The sequence below is a fragment of the Danio aesculapii genome, chromosome 5 (genome assembly GCF_903798145.1).
Source record: "Danio aesculapii chromosome 5, fDanAes4.1, whole genome shotgun sequence".
NCBI lineage: Eukaryota > Metazoa > Chordata > Actinopteri > Cypriniformes > Danionidae > Danio > Danio aesculapii.
The window spans coordinates 47,496,523-47,516,151 of record NC_079439.1 but is presented as its reverse complement, the minus strand read 5'-3'; the positions used below and the strand labels follow the sequence as shown (position 1 = coordinate 47,516,151).

The 19,629-nt window shown below is 32.1% G+C and overlaps 1 protein-coding gene across 1 annotated transcript in view; it reads right to left on the bottom strand.

Moving 5' to 3' along the window:
* Positions 1-2,623: 2,623 nt before the first annotated feature.
* vcana (versican a) overlaps positions 2,624-19,629 on the bottom strand; it is a 62,272-nt gene continuing 45,266 nt past the window's right edge. Inside the window, exons 9-15 of the mRNA XM_056457141.1 lie at positions 19,507-19,620; positions 18,552-18,665; positions 14,795-14,953; positions 12,772-12,854; positions 7,495-7,639; positions 7,006-7,188; positions 2,624-3,915 (exon numbers count right to left, since the gene is read on the bottom strand). Of these exons, the coding sequence (XP_056313116.1) occupies positions 3,764-3,915; positions 7,006-7,188; positions 7,495-7,639; positions 12,772-12,854; positions 14,795-14,953; positions 18,552-18,665; positions 19,507-19,620 (950 nt within the window). The 3' untranslated portion in view covers positions 2,624-3,763. The remainder of the gene's footprint in view (positions 3,916-7,005; positions 7,189-7,494; positions 7,640-12,771; positions 12,855-14,794; positions 14,954-18,551; positions 18,666-19,506; positions 19,621-19,629) is intronic.

Genomic DNA, 19,629 nt, shown 5'->3' with positions numbered 1-19,629 from the left:
TTGAAGAGAAACCTAGAAGTCTGGGAAGCATTTGCAGAGAAATCTTGCAATGATTATACTATTCTGTGACTAATCCGTTTTTAAACATGCAAATTAATTCCAGTTGTTTAAAATGAATAAATAAAGGACCAATGCAATGGGAAAAAAAAGGTAGAGTGTTTTCCAGCTCATACATGTGAAAAAGAACTATGACGATCAGTGACCGTACCAGCTGGAAAATGCATTATAAAAGTAAAATATAGCAATGGGACTTAAAACACAAACGTCTGTCTGCTTCCTTCAACATTGTTGCTCACAAAACAATCACATTTATGTAAGAGATCCCATGTTGTACATTGAGCAGAATGTCTGAATGTCATTAACAGAGAACAAATCTTCAAAACAAAATACATCTGCCAAAATTGAATTAAATGTTTATTATTCCTCAGAAAACCACTTATTTTTTTCTTTTTTTAATTAATTTATTTTATTTATTTTTTTTTTGAGATTGTTTCGCAACCAATCTTAGGGTCATTTTGTGAAAGCATGAAAGCGATAGTTCGTCAAAAAAAAAGAAGGAAAGAAAAAGAAATTATACTCACCCTCAAGTGATTCCAAACCTGTGAGTTTCCTTTTCTTTTCTCTGCTCGACCATTGATTCGTAGGAAAAACAAATGCTATGCAAGTCAATGATTACATATTATTATTATTATTATTAATTTATTTTTACTATTATTATTATTATAGCTTTCTTCGGAATATCTTTTCTTTTGCACAGGATTGTGACAACTGAATTGTGAGTAAATGATGACATAATTTTCGTTTTTGGGGGTGAACTATTACTTTAAGAAGGACCTCAAGTTATGACTTTCTGTTATGAATAGCTATGTTAATGATTTGTTATGGCCCGAAATTTGGAAATTACCTCATAAATAATAACAAATAAGGTAAAAGAAATTTCTTTCAAACTTATTTATAAATATTATCCCAGTAAATATTTTTTGCAAGCAGATTTAATTGTGATATATTGACACATGCTGTATGTTTTGGTCTACATACAGAAACATATTATTTGGTTTGGAGTTGCCCATATCTAGTTAATTTTTGGTTGGATTTCTGCTCTTTTATTAGAATCAACTTTATGCCCAGTTTTCAGCTTTGTTTTACAAATGTTTTATTTGATTTTCTTACGTTCAGCAGGTCATTACACAAAGAATACTTTTTGATCAATGAATTACTTTTGCTGGCAGAATTCAGCATACACAAAAGCTGTGACTGCAAGCCATTATTTATTATTTTGAAGTCAGAATTTAAGCTTTATATAAAACCTATCTATAATCTGGCAAAGCTGTTAAATATTTTAATGTATGCAAAGACTTACATGTCTTTATTTATTTTTTATAATTTTTTTTTTGGTCTTTTTCTTTTTCCTTGATTTGTTATCATCCCCTGGCATTTTCAAATTGTTCATTTTAAACTGTTCAATAAAAAAAAAATAGATAAATTAAAACAAATAAATAAAATTACTTTAAGATGCAAAATAACAGAAGTACAGGCAAACCTTCACGCTGACTGGCTAACCACGTACATTTAACCAATGTGTTTAACAATGTGCGTTTTAATTACTAAATAAATGTAAAAAAATTACTAAAAATACTAAATACAAACTAATTTGCATCTGTCTTTACAGCAAATGTCTATTTCACAGTTTATGCAAATCGTAACACATCCGAGGTTAACAGAACTGTGACAGGATCATACAAGTTATTCTGACCAATGAAACCATGAAAACAGTCGAGAACAAACCTCAACGACTCCTTCGGGGTTTGATTCTGTCTCTTTGCTTTTCTGTTATAAAGAAAACATGTTTTCTGGCATTTTGCGTGGTATCATACGCCCTATTTTCTCTCTCTCTCTTGTCTCGGTATCATGGTTTCGTTCAAATTCAGCTTCTATTCTAGTAGGTTTATCCAGCGTTTAAATGTCCCCGTGTTAGTGAACTCAACTGACACCATCTGGTGGTCAACAAGTGACGCTGCATGTGTACAACAGCAGGTTATACGATAAAAAAAAATAAGTGCAGTCTTTACTCGTACCTGTGTGGTGTAGTTTGGTTTTATATATTAAATTTGTCCATTTAAAAAATACACAAATGTCTTATAAAGCATATTGAGCATGGATTATATTATCAGCCATGACAATTCTGGAATAGGTCACCTAAATAAACTGATATTTTTTCATGATTTACTCACCCTTCACTTGTTCAAAAGAAGATATTTTGAAGAAAAATGGATGCCTGTAACCACTGATTTCCATAGTATTTTTTCCTATAGATGTCAATGGTCACAATTATTTTTTTAAACACTTGAAGGTGACAGGAAGTACATTTTCATTTTAGGTGAACTATATATTTAAGCCAAACATTTCAGAACAGAAAAAGACCAAGAATTCAGGTAGAATATAATAAATTTTGTTTACATAAATGGCATAAAAAACATTTCAGACAATTTTTTGACAAGTAATATAAATATAAAAAAGATATGTGCATTTTCAAAACAAACAAAAAGTAAACACAAAAGAAAGAAATGCTTGGGAATAAACAAATGGATGACCAACAACAAACTGCTGTCAAAGCTGTTATGAATTCTTTTTTTGGTCCATTGATACACCCCAAATGTCATAATCCATTTAAATTCTGTGAGTTGCAAATATTAGTCACATTAATGCCAGCTATTGACCATGTCATTTAATATATTGAATTCTGTCAATGCGCAATTTGGCCAAGTTAAATCATGTTATAGTTTACTACAACATTAAGAAAACAAGGAGCAGCTCAAGAAATAAATTATAGGCATCTTGTTACAAAGACATTCGTTCAAGTCTTTTCAGCATCTCACAAAGTACATTCTCTTTAAAGATATTTTAAATTGTCCAAAAAAAAAAAAAGATGAAATGATGTAGCGTACATACAGTACATTTCTTGGTTTACAGACAAAAAGGAATTAATGGATGTAAAATAGAATTTGCACTGTAAACATTTGAAAGAGACATCAAACTGAGGAATATAAATAGTCTAAAATCTACATGGCTTTTCAATACCTTAAAGTCAGAGTATTAAATTGTAGTGTGATAACTTTAAGATATCAAAACATTCACTGTATTGAATACAGTTTTTTTTTATATATCTATGCCTTTTTTTTGCGACAATCACATGACTCACATGAGCCATTGCTCACTCTGTCTATATAAATATATATATATTCTTTCACATTCATATGTATGGTTTCTCAATTGTTCAGTAAGCAGCAGGATATCTGCATACACCTGTGATTCTACTAAACTTAAAAAAAAAAAAGACTGATAGGAATCATACATCAAGTGTGCATCAAAATGTATTATTATGTTTATAGGCTAAAATGCTGTGAACGTTATGCTGGTCTTAAAATTCATGAAGGCACTGTTTATTTCCAAGCAGACCCAGATCAGATAGATGGCAGGTTAAATAATCTTTTTTTTTTGCTTTGCTTGTTTGTTTTCAGAGGCCAGCTGAATGTGTGTCCTTTTATGTAGTTCTTAAAAGGCATCTCTGGTAAAAGATTCAAACACTGAAAGAAGTTTTATTCCACTGATATTTTGCTTTAACCCTTGTTATGGTCCTTTTCATAATTTTTTCTTTAGTAATCTTTTTTTTTTTTTTTTGCCCAGCAGGCAGGTCCATCATACGCAGGCCACTATCAATATACATTAAATGGGTCCTTGCATTTGGGTTGTTTGATCAAGGCAACTATTGTTTTGTCCGACTGTGTTTTCCACCATGGTGGTGGTGGTGTCTTCGTCTGTGTACATCCACTGAATGTTCTGCTGCTCTCTTTCGATTATTGCGGTAAACACTGTATCTCTGAAGCCTTTTCGTATATGACCTTTGGTAGTTGGATGCTGGAATGGAAATATAAAAGTATTCAATTAGAATGATGCTATTCCAATAAAAATGCCTAATATACACATACACATGCATACATAGCCATACATACATGTACAGTACGCATATAACCAGCAACTTGCGTTATTTGTTAAGTTTTGTTTTGTTTGTTTTGAGCAAAGATGCAAACTGACCACTGACATTTACATTATCACAAAAATAAAATGTGACAAATATATATGATTACTTTAAACTGAATTTTTCTCGTATTTTGATTAAAATGCAGTCATGACCTTTGGTAGCAATATATATACACAGTTGAAGTCAGAATTATTAGCCCCTCTGAATTATTAGATCCCCAATTTTCCCCAATTTCTGTTTCACTGAGAGAAGATTTTTTTCAACACATTTCTAATCATAATAGTTTTAATAAATAATTTCTAATAACTGATTTATTTTATCTTTGTCATGATGACAGTAAATACTATTTGACTAGATAGTTTTCAAGACACTTCTATACAGCTTAAAGTGACATTTAAAGGCTTAACTAGGTTAATCAGGTTAACTAGGCAGGATAGGGTAATTAGGCAAGTTATTGTATAATGATGGTTTGTTCTGCAGACTATCGAAAAAATATATAGCTTAAAGGGGCTAATAATTTTGACCTTAAATTTGGGTTTAAAAAATTAATAACTGCTTTTATTCTAGCCGAAATACAAATACGACTTTATCCAGAAGAAAAAATATTGTCAATTTCTGTGAAAATTTGTGAACATTTCCTTGCTCCGTTAAACATCATTTGGGAAATAATTAAAAAAGAAAAAAAATTCTGACTTCAACTGTAGAGTATATATACATATGTATACATTTTTAGGTGAGAATGTAGATGTTTAGATTGCAATTCTGCCGTTTATTTAGAAGGATAGTGCCTATTTTAAATATTTATAATTTCTGGGAGACAGAATGGTGACAGAGATCGAATAATCGGCCCTTAGAGGTGAAAAACTAGCGAGTTTTAATTATTGTGATCTCCCGATTGCAACAGAGAAATACTGGAAAATGTCTGTAGATTGATGACATTCCTTACCTTTCAGCCTTATAAACTTAAAATGTCAGCAAAATCTCCTATTTTGTCATCACTTTAGATATTACGCTAGAGAATCATTCAAATACTAGCTCTAAAGGTTGATGTATGTGAAGTAGCTTTTTTGACATTAGCTCAGATGTGAACGAATGGCCGAAGAAAGTAATTCCTCAAAGGGTTTTTAGACTTTAAATGTTTGATTTTCTTTTTTATATATACGATTGTGCTGTCGAAATGTTGTATCATCCTACTTGGTATTATTAGTTAATATAAAAACATTGTTAATTGCTAGTTCATGTTAACTCACAGTGCATTAACTAATGTTAACAAGCATGAATTTGGATTTTAATAATGCATCAGTATATGCTGAACTATGATTAATAAACACTCTAAATACTGACCAGGAACTTGGGTCTTTTTTATATGATGTGGGAATGTGGAAAAGTACAAAAATTTTAGATTGAGGTGTTTGTTATCTTATCTAATATCCTGTACTGGTGAATCCTTCCATTCTATTACTGGGTGATGACTTTTTTTTTATCTTACCAAGCTACAAAAAGCTGTTTGGCTGGCTGATATAACTTCTGCAAAACAACTACTAGCCCAACATTGGCTGCCTCCACATAACTTGGACATGTACAAGTGGTTGGTACAACTTCAGGACATTATAATGTTGGAATTATCCACAGCTCACGTGAACTTAGTACAAATGAGTACATTAAAGATCTGGACTTCAGCTGCTGACAAAATCTCTATGTTTATTGCACAAAACAATGATCGGGATCCAGAATGATTACCTAATTTTGTATAATTGATACATGACACTGTACTTTGCTTTTGTTTTTCTGCTAACTTCTATTCATTGGATAGCCCAGTTTGAAACCCCACCCATTGGGGTCGTACTGTTCAGAGGACATCCTGGGCTTTCTAGTCATATGTCATTTGATTGGCTGGCATGCTAGGAACCACTTCTTACACTGCATCCAAAATGCCCGACATAGAAAAAAGCACATTTCATGGGAAGGAGAGAAGTATGTAAAATGTAGCTTTTTAAATGTCTTTTTACTATTATTTTTACATATATATTTGTTTATGAAAGTGTCAGGAACAATGCATTTAGCTTTCAAAGCTGTTAACTTGTTTGTGTTTCAAATCATCCTTTTTTAAATGTCCACTATAGTGGACACCAGGGCCATCTTAATGTAATTAATGACTGCATGTTGTAGGGGGCAGAACTGAAGCAGAGAGGATTCTTTATAAGATAGTTGAGGGACACTCTGATTTAGAGTCTGACAATCAGACATTTAGAGAATTAGAGACAATTAGAGAATGACAATCAGTTTTAAATCGCTTTTATGTTAAATTTGATTTGGATTAACATCACTTTTTTTTGAGTTCGGCTCTCTTTCAGACTAAACTGTTTCAGGAATTACAATACAAAAAGAAAAAAATGGTTTTTGTTTTGTTTTTGTTACATTAATATTGGATTAATATCCCTTTACAGCCATATCCTGTACAGCTTTGTTGTCTGAATGGCGGTTGTTTCAAACTAAAATGGTCCTGTGCTCCACTACAGTGGACATGTGAAATTAAAAATAAAAAAAAAATTTAAAAACTCTAAATTGTAGATTTTTTTAACCCAAAGTATGTAGGAAATCACAGAAAAAAATATAATAAATAAATAAATAAATAAAAATAATTATTTGGGTCTCAGGAGGTTAAAGAGACCGCAGGGGAGGGGGGTGAGGGTATTTGAATTGATATATTTCATTATATTGTTTTTTCAGCCTGTATAATTTGTTAACAATAACACTAAATAAATAAATTATAATAAAAAATAAAAATAAATGCTGTAAATGTTTTCATTATAAGTTCATGTTAATAAATGCAATAAACTAACACTAATGAAATTGCAAAGTGTGTCCCAATCGTTTTACAATTAATTATGCAGAATGACCAATCAAGTTCTGTTGGTAAGACTTCATCACTGAACTCCTGTCTTAGATTTTCACAGAATACTTACGAGTCATGCAGGAGATCCTGGGTATGTCCCATAAGCCGTCACCTCTGCAGCGAATGGTTGGAACGTGTCTCTGGATGAAGCCGTCCATACATTGGTACCTGATCAGGGAGTTTATCTCATAGCGTGGACGTGGCTGGCCATACGTGCGGGCATTGTGAACAATAGGAGGCTGACTGCAGGACACTATTGAAAAATGACACATTATACAGTTAGTAATCTGACATTTTCTTTTTTTAAATTTCCTCTGCTTACACACACACACACCTAAAACATCTGCGCTCATTTTAGAAACTATCTATCAACAACTACAGATATACCTTTGGGGCTTAGCAATTTTTAAAAGCTTCTCAGAATCTCTATTATTATGTGATTATAAATAAACTTTTGTTCAAATGTCATTGATACATTTTAGACTGAAAATAAATGCTCAACAATGCATGGCGTGTTATTTTGTTCCACTTATCCCTTATCCAGGTGCTACAAGCTCACCTGTGCCTTTCTTGCAGGTGAAGGTGAGATGGTAGTTGCAGGGAACATCATTCCACTGGCCGTCCTCATGCCAGATCATCACCACACAATCCTCCCCAGAGGAGAAGAAACTGTCCGGCTGGTTCGGTCTCCAGTTTTCATATTGCTGTAGAAGAAGAAAACAGATAGAGGTGAGGATGGTGATCTGAGCAAGACATTGACCCTACAGAAATATGTGTCAGATAAATATAAAACTAGTTTACAACTTAATTATTAAATAGAATTTAACTGTGATATAAACTGAATGTTAATGTAGTTATGATGGAAAATTCATTTTTACTATTACTAAGATGTTAATTTATATGAAGCCTCTCTTTCTTACTATAAACATCATTAACTAGCGCCTCCCTAAAGATGATACAAAAACAAATATTACAGGAAGGGTCATTCAGAAGGTGGTCATCTGCTTTTAAACATATGCAATCAATAAGTGTAAATCCTGGCTCTAAAATCTAATGCTCTAAAGAGAACTGGGAGTCAAGCGTGATGAAGTGGGCCTTGAAGCAGGGAAAAGAAGATAAAACCAGCAACCGGTGTTCCTGTATGACTGTCGGACCTATTCTTTGCAAAGAATAAAATCTTTTTGGAAGACTTTATCTCTTGATCAGTGAAAGTCTTGTTATTTGAAATTGCCATGACATAGGGCAGCTATGCAGTATGTTACTGTATTTTAAAGGTGCACTGGGAAAATTACTGCATATTCTAAAAATATACAATACTGTAAATGCATATACAGCAAGATAAATGGTGCTGTAAATGCAGTGTTTTTTGCTGTGACTGATTTACAGTAAGGTACTGGCGAACTGCTGCTAGTGTAGATACTAAAGGAAATTGTTAACTACGTTTCTTGTGTTTTTTTTTTTGCATTTCATTGAACCTAAGCCTGTATTGTTGTTGCTCTAAAGATTGATTTTAACCCTGGATTAATAATAATAATAATAATAATAATAATAATAATAATAATAATAATAATAATAATAATAATAATAATAATAATAATAATAATACATGTTTATACAACATAATCAGTGATTTTTAACAGTATTTCCTATTACATGTTTCTTCTGGAGAAAATATTTCTTTTAGTTTAGATGGAATGAATAAACGAATGAATGAATGAATGAATGAATGAATGAATGAATGAATGAATGAATGAATGAATGAATGAATGAATGAATGAATAAACGAATGAACGAATAAAAAAATAAAAATAGATAGATAGGTAGCTAGAGAGATACTGAATAGAAAAGCAAAGTACAGACTCGACATACGATTTATAATGCATGATCGTAAGAGTTATGTTAGTATAAAAAAGGCAATCTCCAATGACAGTGTAGACATTGCTGACTTTTTTAAACTGATAATCTGATTAAACTTTGCAAAACTTTTTGAAAAAAAGAAATTATTAGAAAATAGCTATTAAAAGATTGATTAAAATGTTTTTAAAAAATCCTTTCCTTTCAACAGCATTTAAATGTTTGAAAAAAAAGTCTTCAACTGGATATATTTGAATATAAATGTAAAATAATGTAATGTAAAACGTAATGTAAAATAAAAGAAAAAAGTACTGGTAGCTAATTACCTGGCTCATTACCATAATTTACTTGATCAACCTAGACAGCATATCCTCAATGTCAATAAAAGTCACTTTAAGTGTTCAAATGTTATCAGAACAGGGGTCACGGTCCTATAATGATTATAAATAAAACAAATATATAATAAACTGGAAAAAGACAATAAAACTGAAATTAAATGTTGTTGTTGTTGTTGTTGTTTTGTTTTTGTTTAGCGGTATAAGGTACACTGACAAAAATTATATTGTTGTTTGAAATAAGTTGATTTTAAACTAATTAAATTTAGTAATGTTCAACTTAACTTGTTCGTTTAAATTCAACACAAATTAATTATTTACAACCACTTACCTTAAAAAAATGTAAATGCAATCATCTCTGAATCATTTTTTCAGTGTATAAAATCCATCAAAAACTTTTAAGGAGAGTACATTTACAATACAGCACACAGAAAGATAATGCAATTATCATGTAAACATAATCCACTAGAGGGCCCTAAGAACAACTCCACTAGAGGGCGCTAAGACCATACGTCGCCACTAAATTGCAATAAAGCACTGCAGACAGAGAGAGGTGTAATGCAAATAAAGCAACTAACAAAATACAACAAACAACACAACTACTCATTTATTTGCTGAATAACATCACTCAGCTGTTTATAGAGGCACTCGGAAGAGAAGTAACTGAAAATGAGCAGCCTGAAGAACTAAAAAAAGACCACAAAGCTAAACACAGAAATGGGCTTGAGCTGATATATTTAAATTGATTTAAAGGATTCTGTGAACTATTACAGATATACTGTGATGTGTTTAGTATGTATTTCAATGTATATTGACACTTATAATAAAGGGTATATTTTAAACCCAAATAATAAAACTGTAAAGTTTGAACATACATGATTTTTGCATACATGAGAAAGGTTGGAGATCTTTCAGCAGCCCTGTAAATATGACCTTTTCTAAAACAAAAATCTTTCAAACATACCCTGTTATTATACTCTTACAAAAGGAATGCACACTTCCTGCTTGGGAATTGATGTATTCAATTTCTGTATAACTCAGATGACACAAACTTATACTGTACGGATAAAAGGCAAACTCTTAACAGAGAAACTCTTCTGTAAATAGAGCACAAAAGAGTGCTTGCAATCTCTAGTTGGTATGTTTACAGGCTCTTTACCAGCAGGATTGCATTATCACTTGGCTCTGGATGTAATGCAGCCCATTCCAGGTGCTGCTCATCCTTCACACCTGTAAGCTTCCTCTCCACTCACTTCAGTTTGATCATGCAGTCTGATTAGACTTCCACAGATGAAAACCTCTATCTCCAGCCCTCCAGGGCTTTTTTGGCCCTTCCCCACAAAACACTGCCGTTATCTTTGAAGTGAGAGCCTAAACAACTGTAATTAACCACTTTCCTGTTGAGTGAAGGAACACCTCTAGACCAGGGACATGGCTGCATGTGGCTCCTGTTTTCACATCTGAAAAATCTTGCTTAAATTTCCAATAGTTTCTTCTTTTTTAATATAAAAAAGAGAAATCATGAAGATGGTATCTAAATACAGATTGTTCACTAATAAATACATTTTTTTATTCAATTTTATGTTATATTATACAGTAGTCAACAATTGAAATGCATCAAACTCTTTCATCAAAGTTGTCAAACTATTTAACACGACTATTTCAGTAAACAAGATCATAGTGATATGTATTGAGAACATTTAGTTTAATCACAAATACAACAGTATTCTTTTTTTTAACTTTGTACTTATGAACCGTTAATTCAGTAGCAAACAACACAAGGTACATGTTTCAAATCGATCTGTGCTGAATGAATGTTACTGTATGCACAGCAGCAAATGTCACACTTACAGTATGTTCATACAATCTTTAAACAAAAGTTTTTTTATTCAATAATATATACATACTGTATTATGTAATTGAAAATATTAATGTAAATGTCTACATATAATTATACACTTATATAGTTTCATTTGTGGTGATGCGAGGTAACTTAATTCCTGAGGTATTCGTAGAGCTACTGAAATATTAACTGGTTATATTGCAGTAAATATCTAATTTATCGGCTGAGATTTTTTTTTTGTTTTCTGTGCATTTTTCATGGTAAAATAAAACATATATTCATTGATAAGCTGTAGTTTTTCTAAGTAATCTTGTCATTTAAACAGATTGTTTGCTGATAAATAATTTTTTTAAATAAAATGTTGTTATATTATAGAGTAGTCAGCATTTGAAATGCGTCAAACTCTTTCATCAAAGTTGTCCTAAAACTATTCAACACCCCTTCTTGTCTTTTGGCAATTTTGACAATTTTGGGGGTGGGGGTGGGGTTGGGGGATCACTTAAAATATTGACTACAGTATAAAACTTTGTATTTATTTATTTTTTTACAGTAAATTGTACATTTTTAAAACTCTCAGTATAAAACATTAAACTAATCATACTTGTAATAGCTCTTTCTTTTTAGCCAAACATGATGCCATGATTTCATTGTAGTTGCACATACTTTAATTCCACATACTCATTGTTTCAGTAAAAGATCATTGTGATATGTATTGAGAACATTTAGTGTAATCACAAATAAAACAGTTTTTTTTTTTAACTTCGTACTTTTAACAGTTAATTCAGTAGCAAACAATACACTGTACATGTTTCAAATTGGTCTGTGCTAAATGAATGTTAGCAAATGTCACACTTATGTTCAGACAAAAATAAAACAGAAGTTTTAAAAAATGTTTAAACAACATGAAAATGTAAGTCATCAAATAAATCGTCTTTTGCAAGCAAAAACATATTTACTGTAGTAATTGCTGTTGTTATTTACTAAAAGCTCTTGCAGCAGTTTGTAACAAATTATCAGACAACAATTAGACATGTTGAAAATCTATGGACATGATATATGATTTTTGAACTTTATGAAAGGCACTTAATGTAAATGAATCATTTATGGTAGAGATGCCCATAGTAGGGCCCTTGGGTCAAAGTTGGCCCATTGTAAACTTTGATTTGGCCCATCATCCAATATGAGAGGAGAGTGAGAATGATGGGTTGGAGCGAATGCCTTTAACACAGAGATTGTCATTTCTAATTTGACGTAACTTTTTTTTGTTTGTTTTATTGCTGAGCTACAAAAATCAAACTGGAATTAAATGTTGCAATGAAATGTTGCAAATGAATCAGATTTTTTAAAATGTAAATACTGTCACTCAACAGATAGTGGTCTATGCAGAAGATATCTGCAAGCAAATCAAGGCAAAAACTAGTGTAATTCTGTTAGAAATTAGATGTTTTGGTTTTACTGGAAAAAAAACAATGTTTTCTAGTGATTTTTAAATATTATTAAATAAATTATAAAATTAACCATGGCAACTATATTTACCTTCGACCCACTAGCCTCAATCAAGTTTTGCTTTTGGCCCTTCATAAGGAAATGTTTTGAAACACTTATTTTGTGTTGTGAAATGTATACTTTGTGATTATGTGTATCATACTAACACAATTGAAAATATGCTGAAATGTTTGGAAAAAGTGCACATTTGGTCATCTTGTGGAATGTAAGTATTAAGAGATTTGAAAATTCACCAATTGTTTATAAAAACTGCATGAAACCAATTAAAAAAAAAAAAACTGTTGAAACATATTCTTACCACAACTCTACCGTCTGTCCACCGGAAATCATTCTCAAACATCTTATCATTCAGACCGATCCACTGGTAGTCATGGCCAAGACCTATAGGATAAGAACAAAAAACTTTAATTCGCAGGCTATAGGAGCTAGTTGTCAGTATTTAAAAATAAGAAGCATTTTTTGATTTTTTGAACTCTCCCATTACCTAGTACTAGTACAAAGAGTTTGTCACTTTATTAATGACTAACTTAATTACTTTACAATACTGCATAATTAAATATCACTTAAATATATGTGAATAAATAATACAAACAAAACAAAACTAGTGTTTTCTCACACACACACAATAGTGGCCAAAAGTGATGTGTGATGTTTCATAGGAAAACTGACACATTAATTTATTCATCCATTCATTCATTTTTAGTCAATAACATACAGTTGTTGTCAGAATTATTAGCCCCCCTGAATTCTTAGCCCCCCCTGTTTATTTTTTTACCCAATTTTTGTTTAACAAAGAGATTTTTTTCAACACATTTCTAAACATAACAGTTTTAATAACTCATTTCTAATAACTGGTTTATTTTATCTTTGCCATGATGACAGTAAATTATATTTTACTAGATATTTTTCAAGACACTTCTATACAGCTTAAAGTGATATTTAAAGGCTTAACTAGGTTAATGAGGTTAACTAGGCAGGTTAGGGTAATTAGGCAAGTTATTGTATAATGATGGTTTGTTCAGTAAACTATCGAGAAAAAAAATAGCTTAAAGAGGCTAATAATTTTGACCTTAAAATGGATTTTAAAAAATTAGAAACTGCTTTTATTCTAGACAAAATAAAACAAACGGGGGCTAATAATTCTGACATCAACTACATAAAGTGTTCAGATGCAAAAACCTCTAAATGCCCTTTGAAATTTTCCTCTAAAAGAAGCATTTTTATAAGGGTCCTGTGTGTAGGTTCAGTAATATAATTTTTATGGCAAATTATAAGTCTATTTCCAGGTCTTCAAAGTGAAATAACTCAACATAAACAAAGGAGGCTGAGAGAAATTATAATTTTCAATGGAAATTTTGAACGGCACTTAGAGGTTTTTGCATCTGAACTCTTCTGTATTATACTGTATACCGTAGTATGTTGTTGTAGATATTACCTTAAATAGTTAATCTACATAAACTTGTATAGTTTCATTTGTGATGATGTGAGGTAACTTAATTTCTGAGGTATTTGTAGAACACTGTAAAAAGTGCTAAAAAAAACACAAATCAATTTTTTACGTGTTCACAAATTTAAGTGAGTAGAACATAACCCAATTAAGTTTGATTCAATTAATAAATGTATTGATTCTGTTTATTTTAAATAAGTAGTTTGAACAACAGCAAAAGTAATATTTTTGAGTAAACTAATAATATGTTACGGTTATATTGCCGTAAATATGTATTTAATCTGCTGAGGGTTTTTTTTTCTGTGCAGTTTTTTCATGGTAACATTGAATGTATATTCATTGATAAGATGAATTGTCATTTAAAAATCTTAATCAGTCTTGGCATTTTCCTCTTCTGAGTAAAAAAACTATGTTCTTGGTATTTTCAGGGTTTAATTAAATGATAGATTAAATTTTAATTAAAGGAAATTATAATGTTTAATCAACAGCTATTAAAGCAACATTGTGCAAATGTCCTATTCAGGGATCAATTTTAGCCACTTCTGCACACAAAAAAAATTGTTTGCAAAATTGTTGCAAACAATTTATATGGGCTGAATTTAAACAAACAAATTGAATTTAATTGAAACTTAATTTGTTTAAATTCAGCCCATATAAATTATGTGCAACAGTTATGCAAAAAAATCTATTTTTTCAGTGAACAGTACTGTTTAAATTCAGCCCAAATAAATAGTTTGCAACCTCTAACCTTAATAAAATTTAGTAAATCTAGTTATTTTTTCAGTGTATCTAATAGTAGCAAAGTAGTTTATTCACCATTAAGTACTGTTAGTTTGCATGGAAATACAAAGACAAAATACCCATAAATACTCACGGTTGATGTATTGCTGCTCATCATGGGACAGGACACTAGCAAGATGTGCCCCCTGGAGACGACATTCACGCTCTGCTGTGTCCCAGTTACGTCGATGAGGAAAGTATTTGTAGCAATGGCCCTGGAACTTATGCCAGCCATAGCTGCATGTTTCAGTATCTGTGAAAAAGGATGTGTACATTACACTTGATTTATTACAAATCAACCTGACATGTAGACACTGAAACTGAGATAATTCTGTTGATGGAAGTGGGGGTAAAAAAGGTGCTTCATATTAGCTGCTGTCAGTTTCTTTTTATTAGTCCTTTACCTTTGGGCTTGCACTGTAGTGGTGTTCTTATCAATACAATAAATCTCCCTTTTTTATGTTCAGTGGCAGTCTTTTCAAGTGAGAATGATTTCCCACTCATACAGAACCTGAGGGAATATGTTACAACTCCCTTTCATCCTCATTTTAAATGACATGCCAGTTAAATGAGATCACTTACAGCAGGAGCTACACCCATGTGTCTATCATATCAGGAAGACAATTCATTTCTGCATAAGAATGACTAAAGTGACTTGGAAAAGATTAGGAGCTTTTGCTCTAAGGCATTGTTTTAAAAAAGTACTAGAGCAAAGCGAGCTTGTAAAACAAATAGCCACTTACACTGCTATAATCGTTAGCTATCGCTCAAAGAGTTTTAAAGTAAGCATGTTATCAACCCAGGACAACATAAGTCTTATTGACAAATGATTTTAAAGTACCTAGATCAGCATTTGAAATGATGATTGTATTGCATTTGCAAATAAATTGTGTCCTATCCATCACAGTAAGTGTGTTTACATGCACTGTTTTTTGAACTAGAGTTTCTATTGGTACAACTTCAGTCAGACTAAACTGTCCACATGATATTTTAAGAAGACAAATGATTGTTTTAGTCCAACTGAAAGCAAACTTTTAAAGTGGATGAAAATGCACTTACTGACTGTTTGTGGACCAGCTCTGAGCTGCTCTACGTCAAGCTGATAGCTTTGATTGCTTGTTTGAAATCACTGTGATTAAAGCAGACTTGCCCTGACAGAACCACTACTGAGGGGGAAATCGCTAAGCCTTCTACAAATTCTCATATGACAAAAGAGAATGCCAGGACTTGGAGTGTCCCTACTACATACAACACAGAATAAGTCATATGACAGAATAAAAGGTACATTTTAAAAGGTTCATTTTAAGGTGCAATTCCCACTATTAAGACTATTTAGCACCATAAACTGTTAAGATTATTAGTTAGTATGGGTTTAATGTAGGTATTGTGTAGAATGTACAATAAGATCATAAAATTAAGTACCAAAAATAGTCAATATCTTAATAATAGGCAGGTAATAAGTAGTTAAAGGTGCAGTATGTAAGTTTTTGACTCTTCTAAAGCATAAAACTATCATATGTTTGCAGATATTTAAGAAACATGCCAAGTAAACGTTCTTGTTTATCTGAAAAACAATGTTAAAGTCCCATATTCTGGTTTGAAAATGTGCGTTACATGCTAGAACGTCTTTGTTTTGGTTCTTTTAACCTGCCCAATGCCAGTTTAGCCAATTATAGTTCAGGTTGCCTTGATGGTAAACTGCGTATTTCATTCATTTATTCAGAAAGGCTCTCAAAGCATGCATCTATGACCAAAATGCAACTCCGGTTGACAGTAGCAGACTTCGAAAGAGACGCAGATTCAGAGTTCCACATAAGGTTATTTATTAGCAAATAATATAAATAGCACAAACGTAAACATTAGGTGAGCAGATTACATTGTAACCCTGTGTCCTAACAACACGTTACTTGACGAGATTTGCAGTGATAAGCAATTTGGCTGTTTGCAACAGACAAAACACGACAGAAATTTAAAAACAGCCATTCAGAAGCACAGAATGTGCACTCACTTACGAAATGGTAAGATCTATAATCTAATTAATACATGTTAAACCTCTTTAACATTATTAAATGTAGATGCCGAATCACTGATTTGTGTTGGTTTACACCTCATGTGCTTTATTTAGTGTTAAATGCTAACAACGTGAGTTTGAATCTCATTTTACATGACATTTATTGCCATATACTGAAAGCAGCAGCAGAAAGTTCACTTCACATCTTGAAAATAATATAAATCATTTGAAATTGAACTTTAGAACTGTGACTCAAAACCAACACATATCAGTGATTCGACATCTACATTTAATAATGTTAAAGAGGTTTAATATGTATTAATTAGATTACAAACCTTACCATTTCGTGAGTGAGTGCATATTCTGTGCTTCTGAATGGCTGTTTTTAAATTTCTGTCGTGTTTGTCTGGTGCAAACAGCCAAAATGCTTATCACTGCAAATCTCAGCACGTAGCGTGTTTTGACACGAGGTTACAATGTAACCTGCTCACCTAATGTTTACGCTCATAATATTTATAATATTTGCTAATTAATAACCCCATGTGGAACTCTGAATCTGCATTTCATTTCAGAGTCTGCTACTGTCCACCCGAGGTTGCATTTCAGTTACGGGCGTATGCATTCAGAGCCTTCCTTCCTTCCTTCCTTCCTTCCTTCCTTCCTGAATGAATGAATGAATGAATGAATGAATGAATGAAATATGCAGTTTTCCACCAAGGCAACCCGCGGTGCTGAAATATAATTGGCTAAACTGGCATTGGGTGGGTTAAAAGAACTAAAACAAAGACAGCGTTCCGACACGGAATGCCCATTTTCAAAGCAGAATATCTGACTTCAGCATTGTTTTTCAGATAAACAACAATGTTCACTTGGCTAGTTTTTTAAATATCTGCCAGCATATTATGGGATTTTTATGCTTTAGAAGACTCAAAAACGTACATACTGCACATTTAACAGTGGAAACTGGTACTTATAATAAAGTGTTATTCAATGCAATTTGTGTCACAATACATGAACCAACACTGGTTTGTGACGTTTATAAATGCATTACGTAGTTTGCATTAAACAAGCATCTTTCTCTATCAGCAGCTGTGTCTGACCTCTTAAACTTTGAAACTGAGCCACTTACAAATACACTCTGAGTCACAGCTGAATCACTGAATAGTAACAGGAGGCAGTTTCTGTGGAGATGACACTCTGTGTCTGTAAGATTGATTCTGTCTGAAGTTTGAGATGAAGAATAGCATGTTGTATTTAAGTACAGTGCTTAAGTTAATATTGCACAGTCATGATGTCAGTTTTTCATTTGTTTTAATCCTGACAAAACCAATATGTAAAACAGATAACAGATGTTATAATTAGTCATTTACATTATGAAGCATTTTAATTTGTTCAAGATGATAAAGCTTACAAGAAAGTAACCGCATTCATGCACAGAGTAATAAGGGAAAGAGTGATGATCTTAACCGTGTTGTTCAAATGAGCTGTGAGAAACGGTATCCTCTTAAATAGTGGAAAGTACAGCATCATTATGCCTGTCTGCTAGCATACAACACAGTTACATCACGTGAAAACCTGTAATCTGTCAGGATCTACCAAAGAGTGAGTTAGATTTTCCAAACTCATATCTGTAAAGTATGTCTGAGTATTTTTATTAACGATGGTTGCATATAAAAGCTTAGATGTTCACATGGTAGATCTCCACAGCAGGCTGTGTGGCTTCACACAATATTGGAAAGTGGAAAAATCCTGTGCTGTGACTTCAGTGATTGCCTTCCTTAGACAGCTTCAAATGTATGTGTAAATAAGTAAAGAGCTTATAAGATAAGTATAGCCTTACCTTGTTCACACAGTGCTCCTGCATAACTTGGAAGACATACACAGGTGAATGAGTTTAGGCCATCAATGCATGTTCCTCCATTACGACAAGGGTTTGTGTGACATTCATCAATGTCTAAAAAAACAGACAAAAAAATGTGATAAATTATGTAAAAAGTGTTTTTAGTCAACTTAAAAAAGGGTAAAGGTGCACTTTAATAGATTTTTTGTGTAAAAAAAAATATACACTAAAACATATTATTAAGTAATTAATTTTTTTTTATGTATTTGAAACTGTTCACAACGGTATTTTCCTGATTCACTTTTGTACATCTACACTAATTTATCATTCCATGGTGCACTAAGAAATATTTTTAAAATGATTTTGACCACTGTATCAGACTCACAGCCTTGTTTGGTCATGATAGTGGAAAAATCAGAAGCAGTGAGGTCTTGTTGGGTTATTGGTGAGTTGTTTTTTTGTGCTTTTAAATATCGTTATAATATTGTTTTGTAAACTTTGCTTAGTAAACCTTTAAACAATTTGCATTTATAATTGCTTGTTTACATTTAGCTAAAGATGGTTCAGCACTGTAATGACAGGATTTCTACTAATCTGCTTAAATGATCAAATTCATGCTTACTGAAACAACTGATGCAAAATTAAAAAGCTCTTGTAATTTTATGTTTCAGCCACAGCTGGTAAACATCCCCAACAGGAACTTAACAATAATTACTTAGATTATTTTTTAAACTGCCCATTTCCATCAGGTTTATTAAAATCTATTCTCTACCCCAACCCTAAACCTACCTCAAAGCAACAAAAAATAGCAATTGTTGTTGTAGAGTATCACTACCATTATGCTATATTAATGAAGTATCCGTAGATGTAGCTGTGTAGATGTAGCCCTTTCAGACTTTACAAAATTTCTGCTGTACACCTTTAATAAATTATAAAAAAATCTGGCATAGCTTACCTATTTCACATTGTTCACCACTGTATCCAGGTTGACATATGCAGATCTGAGCACCACCTGTTTTTATACATGTACCACCATTCAAGCAAACAGCATCAGAACAGGAGTGAATACCTGCAGAAG